Source organism: Hypomesus nipponensis, chromosome 28 (genome assembly GCF_054491055.1).
Source record: "Hypomesus nipponensis isolate SF chromosome 28, ASM5449105v1, whole genome shotgun sequence".
NCBI lineage: Eukaryota > Metazoa > Chordata > Actinopteri > Osmeriformes > Osmeridae > Hypomesus > Hypomesus nipponensis.
This window is the reverse complement of record NC_140388.1, coordinates 11,835,322-11,859,421: the sequence shown is the minus strand read 5'-3', so window position 1 is coordinate 11,859,421 and position 24,100 is coordinate 11,835,322. Positions and strand designations below refer to the sequence as shown.

At 54.1% G+C, this 24,100-nt stretch overlaps 1 protein-coding gene across 1 annotated transcript; it reads left to right on the top strand.

Annotated features, from left to right (window-relative positions):
* Positions 1-1,302: 1,302 nt before the first annotated feature.
* On the top strand, positions 1,303-23,765 carry gas2l1 (growth arrest-specific 2 like 1). Its single transcript, XM_084695203.1, has 5 exons — positions 1,303-2,474; positions 12,671-12,778; positions 16,545-16,641; positions 17,490-17,793; positions 19,513-23,765. Exons 1-5 carry the CDS (start codon positions 1,761-1,763, stop codon positions 21,626-21,628), a joined length of 3,339 nt encoding a protein of 1,112 aa, XP_084551329.1. The 5' UTR covers positions 1,303-1,760; the 3' UTR covers positions 21,629-23,765.
* Positions 23,766-24,100: the final 335 nt, after the last annotated feature.

Here is a 24,100-nt window from a genome sequence, read left to right as displayed (position 1 = left end):
AGTTGCTTGTCATGCCGGCGAATAAGCGTGCGTGTGTGTATCAGAGAAAAGCTGATTCATCCCAGCCAGAAAATGATCTCATCCAACTTCTCTCTCTCTCCCTCGCTCACTCTTAAAGGAACAACCCTATTTATTTAAATCAAAACAAGACGGGCCCAGGCCTCGCTGAAATTCAAAAGATCACAAACCAGGGGGCCCCTTTGCCTCGAGTAGCCTCAGTGAGACTAGACTGCTTGTTTGTGGGTCAGTAGACCAGGCCTACTGCATAGTCTATACATACACTATATATACACGCTTAATTGCGGCGTTGCCCAAATATGTGGATGTCCATAGAAGATTCACGTATGAGCTGGGAGAATCCTTGCACGTTGATTAATTTGTGTAATTCAACAATAGCCGATGCTTAAATCTCTCATGCCTAAATCTGAGTAAAATGTACATGTTATATTGCGTGGTTTTCTAACTGCTCCCCTTTCAACTGTTTGAGTGGCTCAGTACGGAAGTTAGAGAGGGTTATACACATCTTATCGAGCTAATTTGCATTAGACAGCTTCTCCCGTTTTGTCATTCAGCGTCTGTTTAAAATGTCAATGGTCTGTCGGAGACCGGTGACAGGCTTCTTAACCAAAGGTCACTTCTGCGGGCGCAGTTCAGTGAACTATTCATCATCTTTGCTTTTGTTCGTCGGAACCATCTGTGATCATCTTCCTTTGACAAACTGAGGTTATTGTTGGTTACCCACGATAGGACCGTTCTAACAACAAGCAAAGACAGTCCCCGCATGTGTTTTCTTCTTCTTGACAACAACGCGTCAATGTTTTATCGCTGCATTTAATGTAGAGATAAGTCTCTCTACCAGTCAGGCAACTGTCCCCTTGATTTAAGTGTGATGTGATCAGAGCGCGTCATGTCCTTTCGACTCGTAAGGCCCAAGCGATATGGCCAATTAGCCACGATCGCATAGGCCTATCATGCTGTTAATTTGATTTAAAAAAAAAGGTTATCTCGGACATCCGAAACGAATGTTCTGCTTTTAACTAAAGTATATTCCTTGAATGGGCTATAGGTGTGATAATATTGCTATATCAGAGATCATGTGCGTTTTTATTGGAGGCAGTGAACACAGGGTTAAGTTTTTTTTTCTTCTACCGGCGCTTATCCTCTCATAATGGGATATGCCGCTGAATCGCTCTGCTAGTCTAAGCTATAGCAGGTCAACATGTTCAGAGCAAGAGGCGGCGCGATGTGGGCAGGGCTTTTTTAATGCGAGGGGGCGATGTGCGGCAAGTGAGTTACGGCTGGTCAGTGGAGGTCGCATTTCTTTGAAGCAGCTGTAGCCTTTAAACCATTCAGGCAAGCCAACGGCTGGCGGGCAAGACGCTCTCTTTGTGTCCAGGACACCGGAGGACACTTTTCCCGGGGTGTGTATACGTATTCGTCCCATCACCGTTACGGTTTCACTCTCTCCCCCGCCGTTGGAACGCCGTGAGGAACAGCGATGCGCTCGTTAAAGGGAACGGGTTCAGCACAGACGTCCGGAACACGCATCCACGCGCCTCGTCTGCCTCGCATCTCAGAATGCTCTATTAGCAATACAAAGGATTTCCTCAAGGACTTGGACTAAGATGCCACACATGCTTGTCATGGGTGCGTCTACGCGGTTGTTTCGCCACATTCAATGGATACGGTTTGGGTGATCGCTTGTGCAATGAGACAATCGGGTATTATTAAGTAGCCAGCATTAATACATCCCTGACAATATGGCTGATCAGAGCAACATCCAGTCATCTGCTTCCAAGAGCATAAGGCCCTTCAAATCCAGCGAGGAATACCTTTACGCCATGAAGGAGGATCTGGCTGAGTGGTTGAACACGCTCTACGACCTGGATGTTACGGCGGACACCTTTATGGAGGGGCTCGGGACTGGCTGTGCCCTCTGTCGGCATGCCAACAACGTGAATCGCGCGGCACTGGACTTCCAGCTGGAATACCCGGAGGCTGCCCAAACGCTGAGGTTACCCAGCAAGGATGTGGTGTTTCAGTCGCGAAATGTTGTCCAGGGCTCCTTTTTGGCACGGGACAACGTGTCCAATTTCATTGGTTGGTGTCGACAAGAGCTCTGGATCAAGGATGTTCTGATGTTTGAAACCAACGACCTAGTGGAAAGATGCAACGAGAAGAATTTTGTGTTGTGCCTACTGGAAGTGGCGCGTCGGGGGGCCAAGTTCGGTATGTTGGCACCGATGTTGATTCAACTGGAGGAGGAGATTGAAGAGGAGATTCGGGACCAGGAGAACCTGCGGGAGCCGGGGGAGCAGGACGAGCCGAGCCCGCCCAGCAGGTGCTTCAGTCGGACGGAGAGTGTGGGTGTGGAGGAAGACGTGAACGTGAACGTGGACGAACCTGATCCTTCCCCTTATACCCACTGTCAACAGAAAAGAGTGCTATGTGACATGCGGAACTTGGACGAGTTGGTAAGAACTTTTTGAGAAAGGCCTCATTGTGGTTGGTGGTGTACAAAACATTTGTGCCTAAATATTTAATCACTGCCACCATGTTTTGGATTAACTGGATCACTTTTACTAGGTCGGTAACTTTTTGCTAACCGACATCTGTGTGTGTACGTAATTATGATGATGTCTCTAAACACCCTTCCCGTGAGCAAGACCAACTGTCCTCAGTGTTTTTCCGCTGTCACAACAACCCAGCAAACAGCTGACTGCTGGTATAGCCAGCACGGCTGCTGGTATGGTCTAGAGGTCAGCCTAGCTGACCTCTGAACCCTCAGCTCTGGGCTCTGTCAAAAAATGAAGAGCTCTCTCGGAAACCCTGGCAGCCTGGCATGATCTCCTTCTGCTTACTGTCTCTCTCTCTCTCTCTCTCTCTCTCTCTCTCTCTCTCTCTCTCTCTCTCTCTCTCTCTCTCTCTCTCTCTCCCCCCCCCTCTTTCTCTCTATGTCTGTCTCTAAGTCTCTCGCTCTCTGGTTAAGGTGAATGCTGACACACTGCGCAGGGTCAGGGAGTGTTTCAGCGTCTCATTCCACACATTCCCTCACAGCCAGGTAGTGAAAGGTTGGAGGCAGGCTGGGGTATTCCTCCCAGACGCCCCAGGGGAGAGGAGTGAGCACAAACCAGTGACAAGGACAGTCTCTGGTCTACAGGTGGGAACGTCAAAGTTCAAAGTGTCATTTAGAAGTTGACACAACACAGGTGGGCGTCCTTGTTGGAGTCACTAGGGGTGTCATACATGTATGACATCATGACATGTTACTCCCACTACAGCCTGGTGTTACTCACTTCACAAAGGGGATGTACACTCAAGCAGAACTGTGGTCTCAGGCACACCCCCAGCCTTACACAGTCTTTCTATATCTTTTTTTAAGAAGAGTTTTTGGCCTTATTCTTGACCTTTTTTATTTCTTGATAGGACAGTTGAAGAGACCGGAAAGCAGGGAGGGAGGGAAGGAGGGAGGGAGGGAGGGAGGTAGAGAGAGAGAGAGAAAGAGAGAGAGGGGATGACATACAGGAAATGCCCTGAGCCAGATTTGACCCCGGGCACTGACTCAAGCCCGGGGTTGGTCACCCACCCTCTGGTCAGTAGCCTGATTCCTCTGGCCGGCCCACGCCAGGAAGCCAGGCAGGAGCACTGGGTTTGGAGCACTGGGCAGGAGGGCTGGGCAGGAGGGCTGGGTTTGGAGCACTGGGCAGGAGCGCTGGGCAGGACGGCTGAGCAGGAGCACTGGGCAGGAGCGCTGGGCAGGAGCGCTGGGCAGGAGGGCTGGGCAGGAGCGCTGGGCAGGAGGGCTGGGCAGGAGGGCTGGGCAGGAGCGCTGGGCAGGACGGCTGAGCAGGAGCACTGGGCAGGAGGGCTGGGCAGGAGGGCTGGGCAGGAGGGCTGGGCAGGAGGGCTGGGCAGGAGCGCTGGGCAGGAGCACTGGGCAGGAGGGCTGGGCAGGAGCGCTGGGCAGGACGGCTGAGCAGGAGCACTGGGCAGGAGGGCTGGGCAGGAGGGCTGGGCAGGAGCACTGGGCAGGAGGGCTGGGCAGGAGCACTGGGCAGGAGGGCTGGGCAGGAGGACTGGGCAGGAGCGCTGGGTTTAGGAGCGTGTTGTCAAACATCAAGCAGACAGACACAGGCTTGCGGTACACGTGCCCGGGGTTGTGAGTGGAGTTCATATTTTGGTGCGGATGAGAAAGGGAGGACAATGGATGCCTTTCATGCTGATAAAGGCAGGGAAGAGGAGGGAGGAGAGGGGAAGGGTGAGGGGCGGTCAGCAGTCATCCTCCTGCTCATCAGACAGAGTGCCCCCCCGGCCCTCCACCCCCCTGTGTCCAGGGAAGGGCCTGGTCCTGGTTCTGTCTGTACCCAGCCCCCCACCTCCACACTCCCCCACCGCCCCCCACCTCCACACTCCCCCACTGCCCCCCACCTCCACACTCCCCCACCGCCCCCCACCTCCACACTCCCCCACCGCCCCTCACCTCCACACTCCCCCACCTCCCCCCACCTCCACACTCCCCCACCGCCCGCTCAGACAGACGGGGGCGTCGACAGGAGCGTTTGCCTGGCAGCGTCCTGTTATTGAAGTGACCAGTGTGAGTCACAATGCTTACTGAGTGCACGGCACATCTCTGTGCCTTCACGTCTGCCTCGGTTAAAGTGCCTGTGAGCCGGAAAGAACTGCTTACATCAGCAACGTAAGGCTTCCCGAAAGAACACGTAAGGACACTAAAACTAAAGGCAACATCTAGCAAAACATTAATCCTTTCTGGCATCCAAGAGGATAAAATGACAGTGCTTTTTCTCGGTGCTGTTAGTATCCTGTTCAAACGATGGCCACTCTGGTAAAAAAAGCAAAGAAGCCCATTTCCGCTCTCTATAGATCTGTGAGTATTTGATTTCCTCTCATTTTCTGGGTTGACCTTGTCTGGATGGAGGTGAGACCGCAGCCAGTCAATGGATCATCACATCCGGAATATGTGGACCAGAAAGTTAACCAACCCATAGTTTAGTAAGACTCGAGGGGTTCAGTACAGAACAAGCACACTCTTCTGTCTCTTGCTCATTCATTGTGAAACATCTTTGCGTCATACATACCCTTACATTTGACGTTTGTATTCATCATTCAATCAGACATTTGTATCCAAAGCAACCACCAGATAGGTCACAACCAAGGAACGGTGTGTATTTACCAGGCGCGGTTCAAAGTAACCACATGTCAGCTACCAGTGCCAGCAATAATAACCGCTCATCTCACCACCTGTATTAAGGAGGACAGAGCATGGATAACAATGTTGCTCTTGAAGTACAGCATCAAACAATTTCATGAGTGCCGTCTTTAACGAGACAGTCGTACAACAGGACGTCAACACAAGCTTTTGTCTTCCTACAGTAGCAGGACAGGGGATAAGTCTCTCTCTGTAATTACAGGAAAACTTGCTCCCTCTAGTCTTCAGGGCGGGGCGAATTGAGTGCGTAATTCCGAGGATTAACGTCCGCCCATGACACTGTCAGAAAAACAACCAGTTCTTTGTGAGTTCCCTCAGAAACAACCCAACTGCTCATGACTTAATTGCACAAACGATCTCCCTATTCAGTCTATCAATCATATTGAGGACACGTCAGTTTTGTCAAACGTTAGCTGAAGCTATTCATATCTAATTAAATATTCACTGCAATCTCCCCTCATTCGTCAAGTCTCACCCTCCAAGGTACCCAGCTCATTAAATATTAAATTACAAAGAGGAGGTTTGATTACAGAGAAAGCAAAGATCAGAAACACATTTGTCTGATGAGTGGAGGTGAGACACAGGCTGGAGATGAGCTCACAGACTCTACAAACCGCTCCAAGAAGCCTGCCTCTCGCATGCGACGAAACTCACCTCTGAACTCCCTGACCTTTGTGAGAGATCTATTATACTCTGCTGCAGGGCTGCCCTCTAGCAGTGCTACAGGCTACATCTGACTACTCTAAACTCAACATGGACCCACAGCTGCCCTCTTGCTCCGGGGCTACAAGGTACATCTGGCCACTCTATACATCCACCCGGGCGGGGATGATCCCATACATTAGAGGATTTTCCCAGCCGTCCCATATCTCGCTCGCACCTCCAGATTAAAACAGTAATATCAATCCGGCCTTCCATCCCATCACCCTGTGTGCTTGTGGATCTCGAGGTTAGGGAACACGCCAAGCCGTCGACACACACAGCCCCTCCTAGTGTTTACTTGGCTTAGCAGAGAGTTACTCCCTTAGCTGTGGGCCTGGAAAGTACTCAAGCCTCAGGCTTGTCGGCCTACATAAACACTGAACCGGTGTCACATGCCTGAACAATAACACGCACGCTCTCTGAACATACTGAACCCTTTACACGCTTCACACAGGACGTGTAGCCTCAATACATGCATCATGTACAGTACATGCACACGCTTGGATTTTTTTGCGCATGAAACCTCAAAGACAAGAACGGGCTGGGAACTCTAAGGACTGGACTGAAAGGATGGCATTGTGCTCTTCCTCCTCTCTCCTGCTCTCTTTCTTCCTCTCAGACTCCATCGACCTCCTCCCCCCTCCCCCAGGCGTCAACACTCAGCTTTTGTTTAGGTCATAAACGCACAACAACCCCCCCTCACTCCTGCACCCTCACCCATCACCGTAAACAGCCCCATCCCACAGCTTGTGACTCTGGCAAATGATAAGGCAAATGGCAGTATTCCTGTGGCAGCAAGAGGGGAGAAGAGGGGAAGGGAAGAGAGGAAGGGAAGAGAGGAAGGGAAGAGAGGAAGAGAGTACGGAGGAAGAGAGGAATGAGGGGAAGGGAGAAGCCTGTCAGTGTTCTGTAATCGTAAGGTATCATCTCAGTCTGAGATATGGACGAACGTGCTGCTACTGTGGGAGGCGGACAGGAAGAGAGAGAGAGAGCGACAGAGAGAGAGAGAGAGAGAGAGAGAGAGCGACAGAGAGAGAGAGAGCGACAGAGAGAGAGAGAGAGAGAGAGAGAGAGAGAGAGAGAGAGAGCGACAGAGAGAGAGAGAGCGACAGAGAGAGAGAGAGAGAGAGAGAGAGAGAGCGACAGAGAGAGCGACAGAGAGAGCGACAGAGAGAGCGACAGAGAGAGAGAGAGAGAGATAGGTTGACAGGGCAGTATGTCAATAGGACCCACTCAGCTCCATTAGCGACACAGTCTGATTCCTGCAGTCAGGATGAAGAGGGACAAAAGTCCAACACCAGATAGTTGTGCCTCAAGTGTCTTTACTGAACACTCTGCTAAACCCGCCTGGGATGGATTTTACACAGAGAAAGAGAGGGAGGGCGTGTGTGAGGAAGAGAGAGGCTGTGTGTGTGTGTGTGTGTGTGGGAGGGAGAGGGGTAGTGTGTGTGTGTGTGTGTGTGTGTGTGTGTGAGGGAGAAAGAGAGTGCTTGAGTGTGTGATTGTATGTGAGAGAGCATGTGTGTGAGGGAGAGAGAGGGGTAGTGTGTGTGTGTGAGGGAGAGAGAGGGGTAGTGTGTGTGTGTGTGTGTGTGTGAGGGAGAGAGAGGGGTAGTGTGTGTGTGTGTGTGTGTGTGTGAGGGAGAGAGAGGGGTAGTGTGTGTGTGAGGGAGAGCGTGTGTGTGTGTGTGAGGGAGAGCGTGTGTGTGTGTGAGAGGGAGAGAGAGAGAGAAAAGTAGGTCACCACAGCCTGCAGTGGGTTCTGCTGGCTAGCCGTGGTGGTGCAGCAAGTCTCAGGGTAGCTGTTTCCAGAGTCTCACACTCTCCCTGGAAGTGTTTGGAACGTGAGATCACCACAGCCTCGATGAGTGTTTCATCGTTTAACGGGGATTTATTAATGCAGCTTGCAGGCTTCAACACGGAGCGTGTCTCCTGCCTTTCCCTGTCCTGTCTCCACGCAGCAAGACCTAGCCAAAACAGCTGACTCCTCGTCTATCAGGCAGCCTTTTTATATCACGCTGCCTTTTTATTTTTGCAGAGTCCAACAGGAATTGCAGTAGAATCCGCATGATTATCCACATGTCTAGCATGCGTATCTGTGTGTGTGACTGTGTGTGTGTGTGTGTGTGTGATCCTCTCTATCAGTCTGCCTGTGCCTCCACCAGCTGGCTCTACTAGGTCACAGGTGTTGACCGGCATCATCAGTCACCAGTGCCACTAGACATCCACAAATATCCACAAATATGACCGACTAGACAGCCACACAGTTAGCATCGAGAACAGCGCCTGTGGAAGCGCTGCGTCGGCTTGGTGGTATTTGTGAGTGTTTCTTCAGCCTCACCGCCCGGAGAGTGAGTTCACCTGAAGTCCACCCGATTCTCCATGCTCAAACACCTTCCCTACGATTTCCCCTGTCCTGTTTCAACCCACAGCAGTGTAAAGGTTGTGTGTGTGTTTGTGTATGCTACGGTGGCTGTGTTAGTGTACATACACACTGCTTGTAAACAGTCTCAAAGCCGGGTTGCTGTTTGACAAGGGAGTCTTGGTTTGTTGTACCTTTCTAAGCAGGACCAGCCAGTTGGTGCGGTCGTACTGTAGGAGTGAACAGGAACTGCATGTGGACTTTCAAGGTATTCTGGGTACTTTTCCACAGTCTCACGGTTCAACAGTTCAGCTAATGAGCCCATGGCAGGTTATGGGTATCGTTATCTACCAACATCAGATGGGCAAACCTTTTGTGACGTGATTGTGAAACCTTCACAGAGTCAGGAATGTGTTTGTTTTGATCTTCCTAGTGTTGGAGCATCCAGATCTCTGTGTGGTTACAGGTGACGACTGGTCTGAGCATGAAAACAGGCCGTGCCTGGTTGGAGTAGATGAACAGACAGCGCGTGGAGGAGCAATCAGCTTTACAGTTCCCAAAAATGTTCCTCTTTGCCAATCACCTTCGTGGCCCAGATCCACATCCCTGATTTTGAGATCCCAGGTTTGGTCCTCTGATAGGGCTTGTTTCTCCTGAGAAGAGTCCCGTTCTCTCCAAAGACCCTGGCTTGGATAAGCGGACGATACCAGAATGCCCGTCGATTGTCGCATTCGTCGTAGAGCAACGCGCAAAAAAGAATCTGTTGGACAACCGTGTTTCGATTCTGTCACACGATTCACTCCAAGCAACCGAATAGATTCTATCTACCCAAAACAAACTGCAGCCAAAACATTTAAAACCATTTGAAAACACTCCAGACAACCAATCCTGAACAAGCCTGTTTTTATGGTATTTTCCAAACTAAGATGATACCGGTTACTCAGGAACCAATTAGAATAGAGAGGCCTAAATCTCTTTTATCTGTCCTGCCTCTCCCATTTCCTGTGTATTCTGTGTCTCCCTGGGGTACCTTGTTTAGAGGAGTCTCCCCCCCTCCCCTTATCTCCTCGCTACCCACCCTGCCGCCTCCAGCCCAGGAACGAAATCACCCTGGAGAGGATTACCTCAACCCCAGCTCAAGACAGACACTTTCCACACCCCTTGTGGTCTGGTTCATCACCAGAAAAACTAAACCTACATCCTGCCAGGGACGAGGCAGGGGGCTGTCCGGAGAGCGCTCCACTAATAACGATTTCATAACTCCTTTGTCGTGGGGGATCAGAGGAGGTTGTGGGGCCTTCGTGACAGCGTCCCAGACGCACGTGAAGGACCCTGGGAGGGTCTGGTGGAAGGGGGGTCTGGTGTGGACCGCTGGTGCTGGTTCCTGCGTGCTGGGTTCTCCTCACCGTGGAACATCTGCTGCTCTGGGAGAACACGCTGGTCCCATGTGACCGACACTCGTCCATAATTCATCCCTCTCGCTTCGCTCCAGCTGCACTTCCGCATGCCTGCTCCACGACCTTGCGGCTCTCTCTCCCCCTCTCACGGCTTCAAATGCTGGTGTGCGTGTTCGTTTGTGTGCGTGTTTGTGTGAGTGTGCCTTGGCGTGTGAGTGTGCATGCCTGTGTGTGTACGTACGTGTCTCTGTGTGTGCTTGCCTTTGTGTGTGTGTGTGAGAGAGAGACCCTTAAAAAAACTAGTTTCACGGTGTACAGTAAGATTGCACACAGGTGTTACTCTGACTGTGGCGCCAACATTAGCTCTGAATGCTAACAGTAGCTCTGAATGCTAACATTAGCTCTGAATGCTAACAGTAGCTCTGAATGCTAACATTAGCTCTGAATGCTAACATAAGCTCTGAATGCTAACATTAGCTCTGAATGCTAACATAAGCTCTGAATGCTAACATAAGCTCTGAATGCTTACGTTGTCTGTCTGCTTGGCATCTCCATTAAGTCGGGACAGTACAGGGATAGTGAGAAAAAAAAGTGAGTTGCGACCCCTGGATGTCACTTCACTTTCACAAGCCTGTAACCTTCTTGCTTTGGGGTAAATCCTGTGTCCTCAGAGGGTTGGAGAGAGGAGTATTCTGGGACACGGAGGGGGGAAGACTGGACAGGGGGGGGACTGGAAGGCTAAAGAAAGAAAAAGAAGGAAGGGTATGGTGTGTGTGTGTCTGTTGCCACGGTGATCTTTCCATTAAGTCACTGGTTGGGTCTCGTCCAAAACAGGGCTTGGCCACCTACTGACAGAGGAACATGGATGAGGGCAGGAGAGAGAGAGGGGGGGAGGGGGAGAGCAGGGGAAAAATAAACAATGACAGAAAAAGACTCAGTTAGACGTTACATGAAAACACAGATAGAAAGAGAGTGAGGGGGAGAGAGAGAGAGAGGGGGGAGAGAGAGAGAGGGAGAGAGAGAGGGGGAGAGAGAGAGGGGGGAGAGAGTGAGGGGGAGAGAGAGAAAGGGAGGAATAGAGAGAAAGATTGCTTGGCCAACAGATGGAGAGAGCAGGATTGCGAGAGAGAAAACAGGAAAGGAACTTGAGGAGGGAGAGAGCGTAGAAGGAGGATTATCCTGTCGTCTCAGAGAAACAGGTGAGATGTCAGGGTTTAGGAGTGAATCAACCCTCTCTTTAATTAGTGTATGGAATAAAGACAGCTATTTTAGGTAAATAACTAGGTGCCTCCCTAATCTATTCAATAAGCTATAATCTGGAAAATGAGCTGTACACCACAATCATTGCACCCTCCCTACAGACAAGCCATAACCTGGAAGATTTGATGAACACACAGCCCAGTTCAGTAGAGACCCTGTGTACCATTAGAGTCCTGTCTTCCTGTTTATCAGGCAGATTGTTTGACATTATGACCGGTGAGATCACAATCCTTCATCTGGGTGAAAGACTGTGAGGCTTTTTAATAATTTTTATGTTGTGGCCTCCCCTACTTTCTGTTTCTCTCTCTCTCTCCCTCTCTCTCTCTCCCTCTCCCTGATCACAGTCTCTCTGTCGACAAGTTTGCACACATCTTTGCGAGAGCAGGGGCGCCAAGAATAACATCAAAGTTATCCAATCCCAGGAGAGCCCGCCCTCTCTCTCTCTCTCTCTCTCTCTCTCTCTCTCTCTCTCTCTCTCTCTCTCTCTCTCTCTCTCTCTCTCTCTGTCTCTCTCTCTCTCCCCCCTCCCCACCCAGAAGTTGTGACTCCAGGTCTGCATGACGCTCCACACAGCCTAGACTGCAGCTCCAGCTTCAGACCCCCTCCACCAGAACACATCTGGCCTCACAAGCCTGGTTCTGACGTCACCCCGGAGCTCTGGGTCCCTGCCTGCCCAAGAGCTGCAGTTAGGAAGCCACCATGGCAGAGTGTGTGTGTGTGTGTGTGTGTGTATGTGGAGCTGCACGTGAACACTTTTCAGAGAACTTGGACTTTTGAGCGCATGCTTTTATGACCTTTTAGTAGCAAGACATCTGACTAGGTGATCCTGGTGGATGAGGTGAGGCAGGGTCAGAGGCAGGTGAGGCAGGGCCAGAGAGGCCCTCTGCCTCGAGGCTATACGACACTCCTTGACAAATGAGACCCAGTACGCCTGTGCTAGTTTCACAACTCAGTAACTGTGTTTATCGAGGGGGATTTAGTCACTGTCGTGGAAGTGACTAAGCGTTACTATGTTCAGTCATGTCGTTATCTGAGCTGAACGTTCCTGTTTCTATGCTGTGTGAATATCAAGTGTTGTTTTCAACCTGACGTGGGTGTTAATATGGTTTTTACCTCTCTCTCTTTCTCTCTCCCTCTCCAACTCTCCCCTCTCTCCCCCTCCCTCTCTCCCTCCCCTCTCTCCCTCCCCCTCTCTCCCCCCCCTCTCTCCCCCTCCCTCTCTCCCTCCCCCCTCTCTCCCTCCCCCCTCTCTCCCTCCCCCCTCTCTCCCTCCCCCCTCTCTCCCTCCCCCCTGTCTCCCCCTCCCTCTCTCCCTCCCCCTCTCTCCCTCCCCCTCTCTCCCCCTCCCTCTCTCCCTCCCCCCTCTCTCCCCCTCCCTCTCTCCCTCCCCCTCTCTCCCTCCCCCCTCTCCCCCTCCCTCTCTCCCCCTCCCTCTCTCCCTCCCCCTCTCTCCCTCCCCCCTCTCTCCCTCCCCCCTCTCTCCCTCCCTCTCTCCCTCCCCCCTCTCTCCCTCCCCCCTCTCTCCCTCCCCCCTCTCTCCCTCCCCCCTCTCTCTCCCTCCCCCCTCTCTCCCTCCCCCCTCTCTCCCTCCCCCCTTTCTCCCTCCCCCCTCTCTCCCCCTCCCTCTCTCCCTCCCCCCTCTCTCCCCCTCCCTCTCTCCCTCCCCCCTCTCTCCCTCCCCCCTCTCTCCCTCCTCCCTCTCTCCCCCTCCCTCTCTCCTAGGTGCGGGAGATTCTTGGCCGCTGTTCCTGTCCCGCTCAGTTCCCCATGACCAAGGTGTCGGAGGGGAAGTACAAAGTGGGAGATTCCAGCGCTCTGATCTTCATACGGGTATGACAGCCCAGCGCTTCCTGTCATCGCACCACTTATCCACACACTGCAACTCAAGACAATTAAGCTGCTTCAACAATTCACATTTCACCTGTCAGTGTGTGTGTGTCTGGGTATGTGTGTGTGTGTGTGTGCCTGCTGGCTGTTTGTACCATATCGTGGAAGATTCATGCGGTGTGTGCATATGGCAGGGTCTGTTGGCATTATTGCAGGGAGCACTAGAACACGGTCATATCAACACTCAAATCATCCAGCTGGTTGATTTTATCAAAGCCCACTGAACTGTACCTCACTGTATACAGCTCTGGGACCTGGATCTGTGCTGTCTGCTGTCTGTTTACCATATCGGCTGATCTGACCTACTCAAAGAGCACTAGTTTACATGCTGGTGCCCTTCCCTCTCCCCTCTCCCCAGCCTCCCAGCCCCCCAGCCTCCCAGTCTCCCAGCCTCCCAGCCTCCCAGCCTCCCAGCCTCCCAGCCCCCCAGCCCCCCAGCCCCCCAGCCTCCCAGCCTCCCAGCCTCCCAGCCTCCCAGCCCCCCAGCCTCCCAGCCCCCCAGCCTCCCAGCTTCCCAGCCTCCCAGCCCCCCAGCCTCCCAGCCCCCCAGCCTCCCAGCCTCCCAGCCCCCCAACCTCCCAGCCTCCCAGCCCCCCAGCCCCCCAGCCTCCCAGCCCCCCAGCCTCCCAGCCTCCCAGCCCCCCAGCCTCCCAGCCCCCCAGCCTCCCAGCCCCCCAGCCTCCCAGCCTCCCAGCCTCCCAGCCCCCCAGCCTCCCAGCCCCCCAGCCTCCCAGCTCCCAGCCCCCCAGCCTCCCAGCCCCCCAGCCCCCCAGCCTCCCAGCCCCCCAGCCTCCCAGCCCCCCAGCCCCCCAGCCTCCCAGCCTCCCAGCCCCCCAGCCTCCCAGCCTCCCAGCCTCCCAGCCTCCCAGCTCACTCAGGCCCAACGAGACACAAATAGAACCCTGGGTCATTTCCTGAGCGGCGCCCGTATCAGTCATGCTGGCTGTTCCTGCTGGCTGGCTGTTCTTCTGTGTCTCAATCTTGGTCCCAGCCCAGGGAGGTGCCATGAAACTCAATATGCCCGCCCGCCCGCCCTCCCTCCCTCCCTCCCTCCCCTGTTCAGGCCGCCTGCCCGATCAATAGTTTCATCTTCTCTCGTCTAAATCCCACCTAAAACACACAGTGTCTGCCTCCCTCTGTCTCAGACAGTCAGCGGGGTGTTGTGGGTGTGGAGGGCTGTCATACCCACCAGCTGAGGCTGTCGGAGGGGATGTTTCCCTGAGGGGTGATCTGAGCCCCCGAGGGGCGATCTGCCATGTCCAGGACTGTGGAGTGCATGGGACAGCCAGGAGCCTTGAAGCTGTGCAGCGTTTCAACTTAGAGAGCGCTGATTAGGGATAAACCCTGTCTGGAGAGGGGAATGCTGTTCTCTGTCAGATTAACTTCCTCTGGGACTCCGCCCCTCTACTCAGCATATCCCCCAGCAGCCTCTAGTGGAGCCAGCTCACTTCCTTGTTCATCTGAAGGGAGGAAGCTGCCCTGCTGGCAGACAGCATCAAAGACAACAGGCCCCTCATTCATCTGCCAAGACCTGACAAGAAGATCAGGAAGGGGGAGGAGAGGAGAGAGGAGAGAGGAGAGAGGAGAGAGGAGAGAGGAGAGAGGAGGGGAGGAGACAGGAGAGGAGAGAAGAGGAGAGAGGAGGAGGGGAGAGGGTATGGGAGGGGAGAGGAGAGAGGAGGAAGAGGGGAGAGGAGGGGAGGACAGGGGAGGGGAGGAGAGAAGAGGAGAGGAGAGAGGAGGAGGGGAGAGGGTAGGGGAGGGGAGAGGAGAGAGGAGGGGAGGAGACAGGAGAGGAGGGGAGAGGGTAGGGGAGGGGAGGAGAAGAGGAGAGAGGAGGAGGAGGGGAGGACAGGGGAGGGGAGGAGAGAAGAGTAGAAGAGGAGAGGAGAGAGGAGGAGGGGAGAGGGGAGGGGAGGGGAGAGGAGAGTGGAGGAGGGGAGATGAGAGAGGAGGAGGGGAGAGGAGGGGAGGACAGGGGAGTGGAGGAGGACAGAGAGTGACAAAATGTGAAAGAAATGGAGGACAGAAATTGAGTCAGCCATCTCCAGAGAGGACTCTGTGTGTGTGTGTGTGTGTGTGTGTGGGGGGGGAGCGGGGGGGGGGGGGGTGTACAACGACAGCCATGAGCTTGAAGCATACAAAAAAAGAAGCAATTTAGGACGGGAATTGGTTCACCCTTCCTCCCCCCTCCCTGCTCCCCCCAATGACAAGTAGCCTGTGTTCGCTGTTGCCATAGAAACACGGATTGCTTCTCTCCAGCTGTGGAGGGGGTGTGTGTGTGTGTGTGTGTGTGTGTGTGTGTGTGTGTGTGTGTGTGTGTGTGTGTGTGTGTGAGAGAGGGGGGGCCTGTCATCCACATCCCTCTCAGTCATACCATGTCAGGAAGACCTCCACAAGTGGGCCCCCTTTCCCCCAGCCTCTCTCCCAGGCCTCTCTGCCCCCGGCCTCTCTGCCGCCGGCCTTTCTGCCCCCGGCCTCTCTGCCCCCCCAGCCTGAGGTGGCACAGGCCCAGCCCCCCCGACATGTGGCCGGCGGAACTGATTACACAACCCAGGGAGCAGGAGAGGATCCACAAGACACATCAGGCTGAACACGCTGGCTCTGTGAGGGAGTCAGGCTGAACACGCTGGCTCTGTGAGGGAGTCAGGCTGAACACGCTGGCTCTGTGAGGGAGTCAGGCTGAACACGCTGGCTCTGTGAGGGAGTCAGGCTGAACACGCTGGCTCTGTGAGGGAGTCAGGCTGAACACGCTGGCTCTGTGAGGGAGTCAGGCTGAACACGCTGGCTCTGTGAGGGAGTCAGGCTGAACACGCTGGCTCTGTGAGGGAGTCAGGCTGAACACGCTGGCTCTGTGAGGGAGTCAGGCTGAACACGCTGGCTCTGTGAGGGAGTCAGGCTGAACACGCTGGCTCTGTGAGGGAGTCAGGCTGAACACGCTGGCTCTGTGAGGGAGTCAGGCTGAACACGCTGGCTCTGTGAGGGAGTCAGGCTGAACACGCTGGCTCTGTGAGGGAGTCAGGCTGCAGAGAAGCAGACAGAGAATAAACACTCTGAAGACAGGATGCTCTGGAAGTGTGTGTGTGTGGATGTGTGTCTGGATGTGTGTGTGTGTGTGTGGATGTGTGGATGTGTGTGTGGATGTGTGTCTGGATGTGTGTGCCTGAATGCGCAGAGGAGCGGAGCGTGGGAGGAGGCCTGTGTACACCCGCCTTCCCCCTCCAGCCCCCCCTCCTCCTGTGAAGTACAGAGGAGGGGGAGGAGGAGAGAGAGAGACAGAGAGACAGAGAGACAGAGAGAGAGAGAGACAGAGAGAGAGAGAGAGAGAGAGAGAGAGAGAGAGAGAGAGAGAGAGAGAGAGAGAGAGAGAGATAGAGAAAAAGAGAGAGAAAGAGAGAGAGGCTCCGTATTTTCCTCCCCTCTCCTTTTAATTGTGCGTTGGCATGGCGATGAACAGCGGCCATAATAGCAGCAGCTGGGGGGGGGGGGGGGGCGGTGAGAGGGGGGGGTGCAGGCAGGGGTACATCTAATGTTTTTGTTGTGTAACTTTGGGGGTAGAGGGCAAGGAAGCTAATGCTTCCCCACTTGTCGGATTAGCATATCTACTGACTGTATCTACTGTCTGTGTGGAGGGGTAGGGTGTCAGTGTGTTCACCTTTGCTTCTGTTCTCTGTGTGTGTGTGTGTGTGTTTGTTTTCTCTCTCCTCAGGTGCTGCGTAGTCACGTGATGGTGCGCGTGGGCGGAGGCTGGGACACGTTGGAACACTACCTGGACAAGCATGACCCCTGCCGCTGTGCCGCCTTCGGTGAGGTCCCTTCCTGTCGCCCACCAACACAGACTCAGCCCCATTGTTGCCTCTCCTTGTCAACCTCTCACATCTCGATTGTTTTACGAGTCGGGCCCATTCAAATAGGGCAGTGCTTATCTCGTTCAACAGGCTGTAATTCAGGTCAGCAGTTTCACAGCGTCGTAATGTGCAGTATAGCTCAGCTAGCAGACTTAGCCACACAGCTAGCGGTGGCCAACAGGCTCATACAATCCATCAGAGTTCAGCTAGCAGACGAGCAGCATATCATCCTTCACACAGCTCTATAAACATGACCTGATACCTGCCACGGCCGTTCAGATCTGCACGTGTTGGCTGTATCTGTGGATGAGCAACACGTCAGTGTGTCACAGCTCAGAAGCTGTCTGGGCACATCATCCCTCCTCATCCCTCCTCATCCGCGAGGCCTCGTCGCCCCTGCCAAATTCATAATCTCAGGACCGCTGACTCCGCAGCAATCTGGCGTTCTGAACCCAGGGGCGAGGCCCTGGACTCCCAGATATGACAGGCTCTTTACAACCCCCGCGCTGTAAAAGGTCGTATCACCAGACATCAGTTTGGAGGCTCAGTGTTCCTAACTCAGGGAAGTGGTGGCAGCAGGTGTCGTGGGCCCTGCGGGGGAGAAGGGACACGAGACTGCATGTCTCCTGCTTGTCTCCTGCATGTCCTTGGCAGATTAGGTGTGTTATCTTCATGGTGTTTGGACAGGTTCTCTGTCTCTCCCTGTCTTCTCTAACACATGTCTCTCTGACTCTGTCTCTGACTCTGTCTCTGACTCTGTCTCTGACTCTGTCTGTGTCTGTGTCTGTCTCTGTCTGTCTCCCCAGCCCATCGTTACCACCAGTCCAAGGCGAGTGGTCAGGGTCAGGGTGGCCACAGCAAGTCCTCCAGCGCCCACTCCTCCCGCTCCACCAGCCCTGGTCCACACTGGCGCAACGAGGGCATCGGCCCTTACAAGCCCCCCGACCGGCGCTCCCTGGAGCCCCACTGCGGGCCTTGCCCCCACTCCTCCTCTACGCGGCCCGGGCGCTCACACCACCCCTCCACGGAGCAGGACGGAGGCCGCGCCCACAACCTGCTCCCCAGGCCGCCGCGAGACCGCTCTGAACCACGCCACCTCAACCCTCTCAGGTGAGAGAGTGTGTGAGCAGCGAGCATCATGTTAATTAATCTGTCTCTGTTAGCTCTGATCCTCTGAAAAAACACACTCACACACTTACACACACACGGGACACAAGCCGAGGAAGCGACAGATTTCAGTCGTATCTAATCTCAAGTGACATTGCCGTGACCCAGGCAACACGACAACACTCTGCCCCCTGGTGGCCACGCTGAGTATGGCACCCCTAAGGCAGCCCACGGCTGTGCTCCAGTGTCACCTCTCCCACAGTGGGACTCAGGCTCACTAACGACCGTCTGAACTTGGATGAGGTTCAGCTGGGTTGTTGTTGACGAGGCCTTTCTCCCTTTCCACGTCGACTGACCAAACGCAACTCTCTCTCCCTCTCGCGGCTCTCTCTCTCTCAACAGTCAGCGGGATGGCACATGTTGTGGCCAATGAAACCTCCCCCCCCCCCCCACTCCCCCTGCCTCTGACTCTGCCGGGTGTCAAGCCCACATACCTTCCCCCGGACGTCAGACCGTGGAAGGCTCCATTGTTTAACACAATTAGGAGCTGAGGGCTCGTTTACGTTGGCCCCCGGCCAGAGAGCGGCTGCGGGGCGAGCGACAGAGCGTCGGGACCCGTCGGAGATTAACCCCTTTCTGACAGGTCGGCAGCTTCAAATGCGCCAGACTAGATCAGGGCTAATCTGGTAACACACACACAAACTCACACACACACACACACACACACACACACCCAAGGCCTTCTGCTCCTGACCAGACATGTAAGACAACAGGTGTCTTATAGGAGCCTCCCTGTGGTCTGCACGTGTACAAACATGACGTTTTTAGCGAACCTTCCCCACCTGTGTCATACTGAAACGAGCTGTCGAATGGGAAGACCCATAGACTGCCTAGACTGGTACAGAGTCAGATATGAATATTTGACATGTCTCATAAAGGCCAGGGGTGATAGGGAGTCAGGTGGCTCAGCGGTTAGGGAATCGGGCTAGTAATCTGAAGGTTGCCAGTTTGATTCCCGGCCATGCCAAATAACGTCCTTGGGCAGGGCACTTCACCCTACTTGCCTCGGGGGAATGTCCCTGTACTTACTGTAAGTCTCTCTGGATAAGAGCGTCTGCTAAATGACTAAATGGAAATGTCCCTGTGCTTACTGTAAGTCTCTCTGGATAAGAGCGTCTGCTAAATGACTAAATGGAAATGTCCCTGTGCTTACTGTAAGTCTCTCTGGATAAGAGCGTCTGCTAAATGACTACATGTAAAATGTAGTAAAGCATGCAGCCAGTGTCCAGCACGTTGCTACAGAGTATGTCAGACCTGCTTGCTGTGGCAGAAGGTGCAGCTGCCATGTTGTCCTGTAGCAGGTGCGTGACAGAGGGGCGACGTGGTCCTCTCTGGGAGGTCCTCTCTCTCTCTGAAGGCTCAGCAAATCCACACGTCCCGTAATCCTAACTCCACTCACACTCATCTTCCTTCTAATCCCGATACCGCTCTCTGTTTCCGGGAAAACGCCCTGAGCCGCCACACGCCTTTGGAACGTGATCGCAGAGTGCCCTAGGTGAAAGGTCACGTCATGGTTGGAAGGGTGGACGGTGTTTACTGTGAGCGTTCTCTCCTGGCAGGCTGGGTCTGAGGAGGGCCAGAGGGGAGCCAGGCTGAAGGTGCTGTGATCACATCCTGCACACGTTTCAGTCTAACTTCCTTCCTCTTTTGTCTGTGACGCAGGACAAAGGACTCCCTCCTCCCGGTGACCCGGCGTCTCTCTGGGGACAGCGACTCCTCCACGGCGTCCTCCAAGGGGGGAGGAGGAGGGGGAGGAGGGGGAGGAGGGGGGAGGATCTCCCTGGGGGGCGGCCGTCGTGGAGGCGAGGAGGTGGTGCTGATGGTGAACAGGAAGGAGGGGAGACACGTGATTGAACGGTCCGGGGGGCAGATCCCATCCCTGCGCCCCCCTATGCCCCGCGCACGCAGCCATTCCCGGGAACGCCCCTCCCCCGCCGCCACCGCCCCGTTCAAACCCAGCCCCCCTCAAGGCCCCTCCGAGGGGCCCCGAAACCCCCGCATGGACCGGGGCCGCTCCCTGGGGCCTGAGGGCTCCCGGAGGCTCCAGGCCCCCCGCTCACAGAGCCAGGGCAAGCTGCCAGGCCGCAGCAGGACCAACGACCAAAGCCCGGGGCCCTCCCCTCGCCACGGGGACCCCCAGCCCCCGGCCCCCGACAGACGGGGGGAGCTCCGGACCAAGCAGGCCCCCCCGGCCTCCTCCCCCCGGCTCAGCTTCTCCAGGAAGCAGTCGTCCCCCTCCTCCGGCTCACCCATCAAGGGCTTCCAGAGCGGCAGCCCCAGTAAGAAGGCCACGGTGACCCCCCGGCCCCCGGCCCCCCGCTCCCCCTCCGTGGGGAAAGGCAGGCTGCTGCCCCCCGTCTCCTCCCAGGGGGGCCGGCGCTCCCCTCACGCCTCCCCCCGCCACTCCCACCACCACGGCCCCCGCCCCCCCCGGGCCTCCCTCAGCCCTCGCTCCACCAGCTGGAGCTGCCGGGGCTGGGCTGCGGGCCCCGAGCACCACACGGACCACGCGGAGGAGGCCCATGGCATGGGCTTCCAGACTCTGCCCACCCTTGACCCCCAGAAGGAGCAGGATCTGTACCGCAGCTTTGAGGCCGAGTTCCTGGCCAACACCCAGAAGGTGAGAGGGGCCCCCGTCAGAGTCCCTGTTGGGGCCTCTCTGCCGCCCGCTGGCTCCGCACAACCACAGCTGGGAGGAGGGGCCCTCAGCGCCCCGGCCTCCTCCGACCCCAACGTCACCGACTCGGCCTACTCCTCCTCCAACTCCTCCACTTCCTCCCTCAACGTGGGGGGCAAGGCAGGGCCCCTGCCTGACCTACGGGAATCCAGGAGAAGCAATCAACGCCCCTGCCTCCTGGAGGAACCCCTGGCCCCGCTGCAAGGCCATGCCCCGGGCGGACTACCCAATGGGGGGCACGCGGAGCCTGAACGCTGGGCCGGGCGAGGTGGAAGTCTCAGGAAGCTCCCTGCCATATCGAGCTCCATGGAGGAGGGAGAGCTGCAGGCCAGCATGCCTGGCCTGAGTGACTCGGCGCTGGGCAACGCGCTGTCGCCGATCCCCTTAGAACCACCTTTCCAGTCCCGCCTTGTGAATGGACTCCACAGACGCTGCCCTCTGTCCGGGCCGGGGCAAAACCTGCAGGAGCTTCTGGGCTGGAGCTCTGAGCCCGAGGGAGACGTTCCTCTGGAGGAACACCAGCCAAACTTCCCCTACGACCTGGAGGATGGAGACCCGGACGACCTGCCCCCTCCAGAGCTCTGCCCTTCCCCCGTGCCTCTGCCTCCGTCGGAGGACTGCTCCTTCCAGGACTCTTCCAGCGAGAGCTCCTCCATGTGTCTCAGCCTGAGTGAATCCCGCTCTGAAGGCTCCTCCCCGCCTCCCCCGCCTCCAGCCAACGGCGAGGTGGACGGCGTTGTGGTCCTCCGGCCCAAGCGGGGCCAGAAGAAGGCCGAGCGCGTCCCCTCCATCTACAAGCTCAAGCTGAGGCCCAGGATCCGGCCTCGCACCGACAACCGTCCAGAGAACAGCCCCTCTCGTATCCCTACTCCGGTCAGCTACAGGGACCTCCAGGCACACGGGAGCCCCTCCCCCCTCCACACCCCGCCCCCGCAGTCCCCTCAGGGCTCCCAGTCCAACGGCCACCCCGCCTCTCGGAAGGGCCTGCACCAGGCCTTTGCTGACCTGATCCAGCCCCACCCTCGCTCCCCGGGCATGGGCAGCAGGGAGCGCTCCTACTCGGGGGAGTCGGGGAGCCTGGATGGAGAAGCCTGGATGTAGCCTGGACGATGACCTCTCTCCTACGGTGATGGAGAGAGAGAGCAGCTCTGCTGTAAGAACACAAACTACGTTTTTTTTTAAGACTGGAGAAGGGACAAAAGACTGTTTTTAGAGCACGTTTCACGCTTTCTGCTTTTTATCTGTTAGTCAGGCCCCTTGCTGGGTTTGGATGGTTCTTTTGCACTGTAAGCTTGATTATTTATTACCAAAGGATCATTTGAGAATTTGTATTGATGTTGAATGGTCTTCTTGTCAGCCTGGGATGTTTTGGTCCTAATCTGGGTTATATAACACACCGACACAGTGACAGAACCATGCTGCCACCGAAGAGAGTGAGAGGGGGGGAGATAGAAAGAGGGAGGGAGATAGAGAGAGGGTGGAGATAGAGAGAGAGAATGAGCTATACATATAGAGGAGATAGAGAGACAGAGAGAGACAGAGAGAGACAGAGGGAGACAGAGGGAGACTGAGAGAAAGACAGATGGAAAGACACAGAGAGAGAAAGAGAGAGACAGGGAGAAGAAGAGAGAGAGAGAGCGAGAGAGAGAGAGAGAAACAGAGAGAAACAGAGAGAAACAGAGAGAAACAGAGAGGAGGAGGAGGAGAGAGCACATGATGTGCTGTCACATGTACTGCAGAGGCCATGCCCTGAGGAGAGAGACCCTGGAAAAGAGGAACACTGCCAGCCAATCCACAGCCTCGCTCCTTAACCACGACCCCAACCACAGTTCCGTAACAATGATTCCCTCTCCTGGATGGGCCAACGCAACTCTGACTGCCTCGATTGTCAGAATACTGCTAAAAAGTAGTGTAACGGTTCTATTTCACCCTCCTCACACCATCGATACCCTGCAAACACCCAACGTGCTTCTTAGACCTCATCGCACAACAAACCCTGGAAACGTAATATCTGTGCTCTACTTATCTTTTAGTCCATCAGCCTCACCTTGGACTGTGCTTTGCCATACCTGTTTGATGATGTCACTTCCTCACAGCCAATTCACACGGACCTGAACAAGTCAATGTTTGCGTTTCTTTATGTACGCTTTTAGTGTGAATATCAATATTTAGTGTAGAGTTTTAAATATTATTTTGTATTTGTTAACTGCAGTCTGGGATAGGGGTGTCATTGTCACTGAAAACCGGAACACTTAATTCTTCCATTAATAACATATACACCCTACCCTGGAAGTCAGCATTAAAGTGTGTCTACAAAGACTACAGCATTGTTAAAAAGGATGAATGTGTAAATATGTGCACGTGTACATACAGTGTGGGTATGGTGTGTAAATACCAGGAATTGAAAATTGAAATGTGTATATAATCACTGTAATGATTTAAATGTTGCCTTAGCTATGCAATATTGCTGTTGGAAATGCCTTGACAATTCCCTATGCCTTAAAATGTGCGTGTGGTTATAGAGGGAAAATGTTAGTGCCCAAGCTCTGCTAAATATGAGTTAATTGCCATCACAACCAGGTTCACAAAAAGTAGAACTGTTTCATGTAAGTTGATGCAGGAAGGAAGAGATGAGGGATATATGACTAATATTGGACATGATTTATGTCATGAGCCTTTTGCTTTGAAATTAATTGTTCACATATGCCATAGATATCCAGCTTAAGTCTTTATAATATCTGTAACACAATTCCAAAGGTTATTCAAGACTCATCGCTTTTAATCAAGAGCCAACAGTGACATCTAGTGGCTGAATGAAAACCAGTTTCGAATTTTTCATGGAACGATGTTTTACTTTACTTTAAATGTTATCGTGTCGAACATTGTTTCTTATACTTGATTCATCGGAAAGGATAGGATGGGATGGGGATATTTTCCGTGTGGTTTTGTGACTGCCCAACTAAATGACTTTAGTTTTGCTTGACTAGCTGTATGTGGAATGTCTCATGAAGGATGGATAATGTAATGGATATGAACGCCTCCTGTTAGGACATAGTGCCTAATTGGAATCATCAGTTACTGGGCACAAGGCTGCTGAACTCAGGAGGGTTTCATAGACGGAATGGAAGGACCGAACAGAAAGAGGGATAGTGTTGGTGGCACCAATAGCTGAATTATTAATGATAGGTCTACGATTCGTGTGTACGACCATCAATGTACATACTGTATGAGAAAATGTAAGGGGGGGGGGGGGGATTTGAGAAATTGAGTGATTTTGGTCTTATTTATTTATTTAAATCAAGGCTCGTTAGTCTGAAGGGACCGTTTTTAATGTAGGTGGAAAGGTGGTCAGTATGGAGAGAGAAAACAGGAACACATAGAACATGTGTTACATACATCAATAAATTAGGAATGACAATATTGGACATACTGACGACACAGTCACAAGCGCATTTTACTGTCATACCTTTGGTTTTAAGGCTGACTTTGACCTTTGTTCTTCATAAACTGCTTTTAAACTGTCTTGTCATTCGCTTTCACTACCACAGTCGACCAAATAATCACGGCAAACCA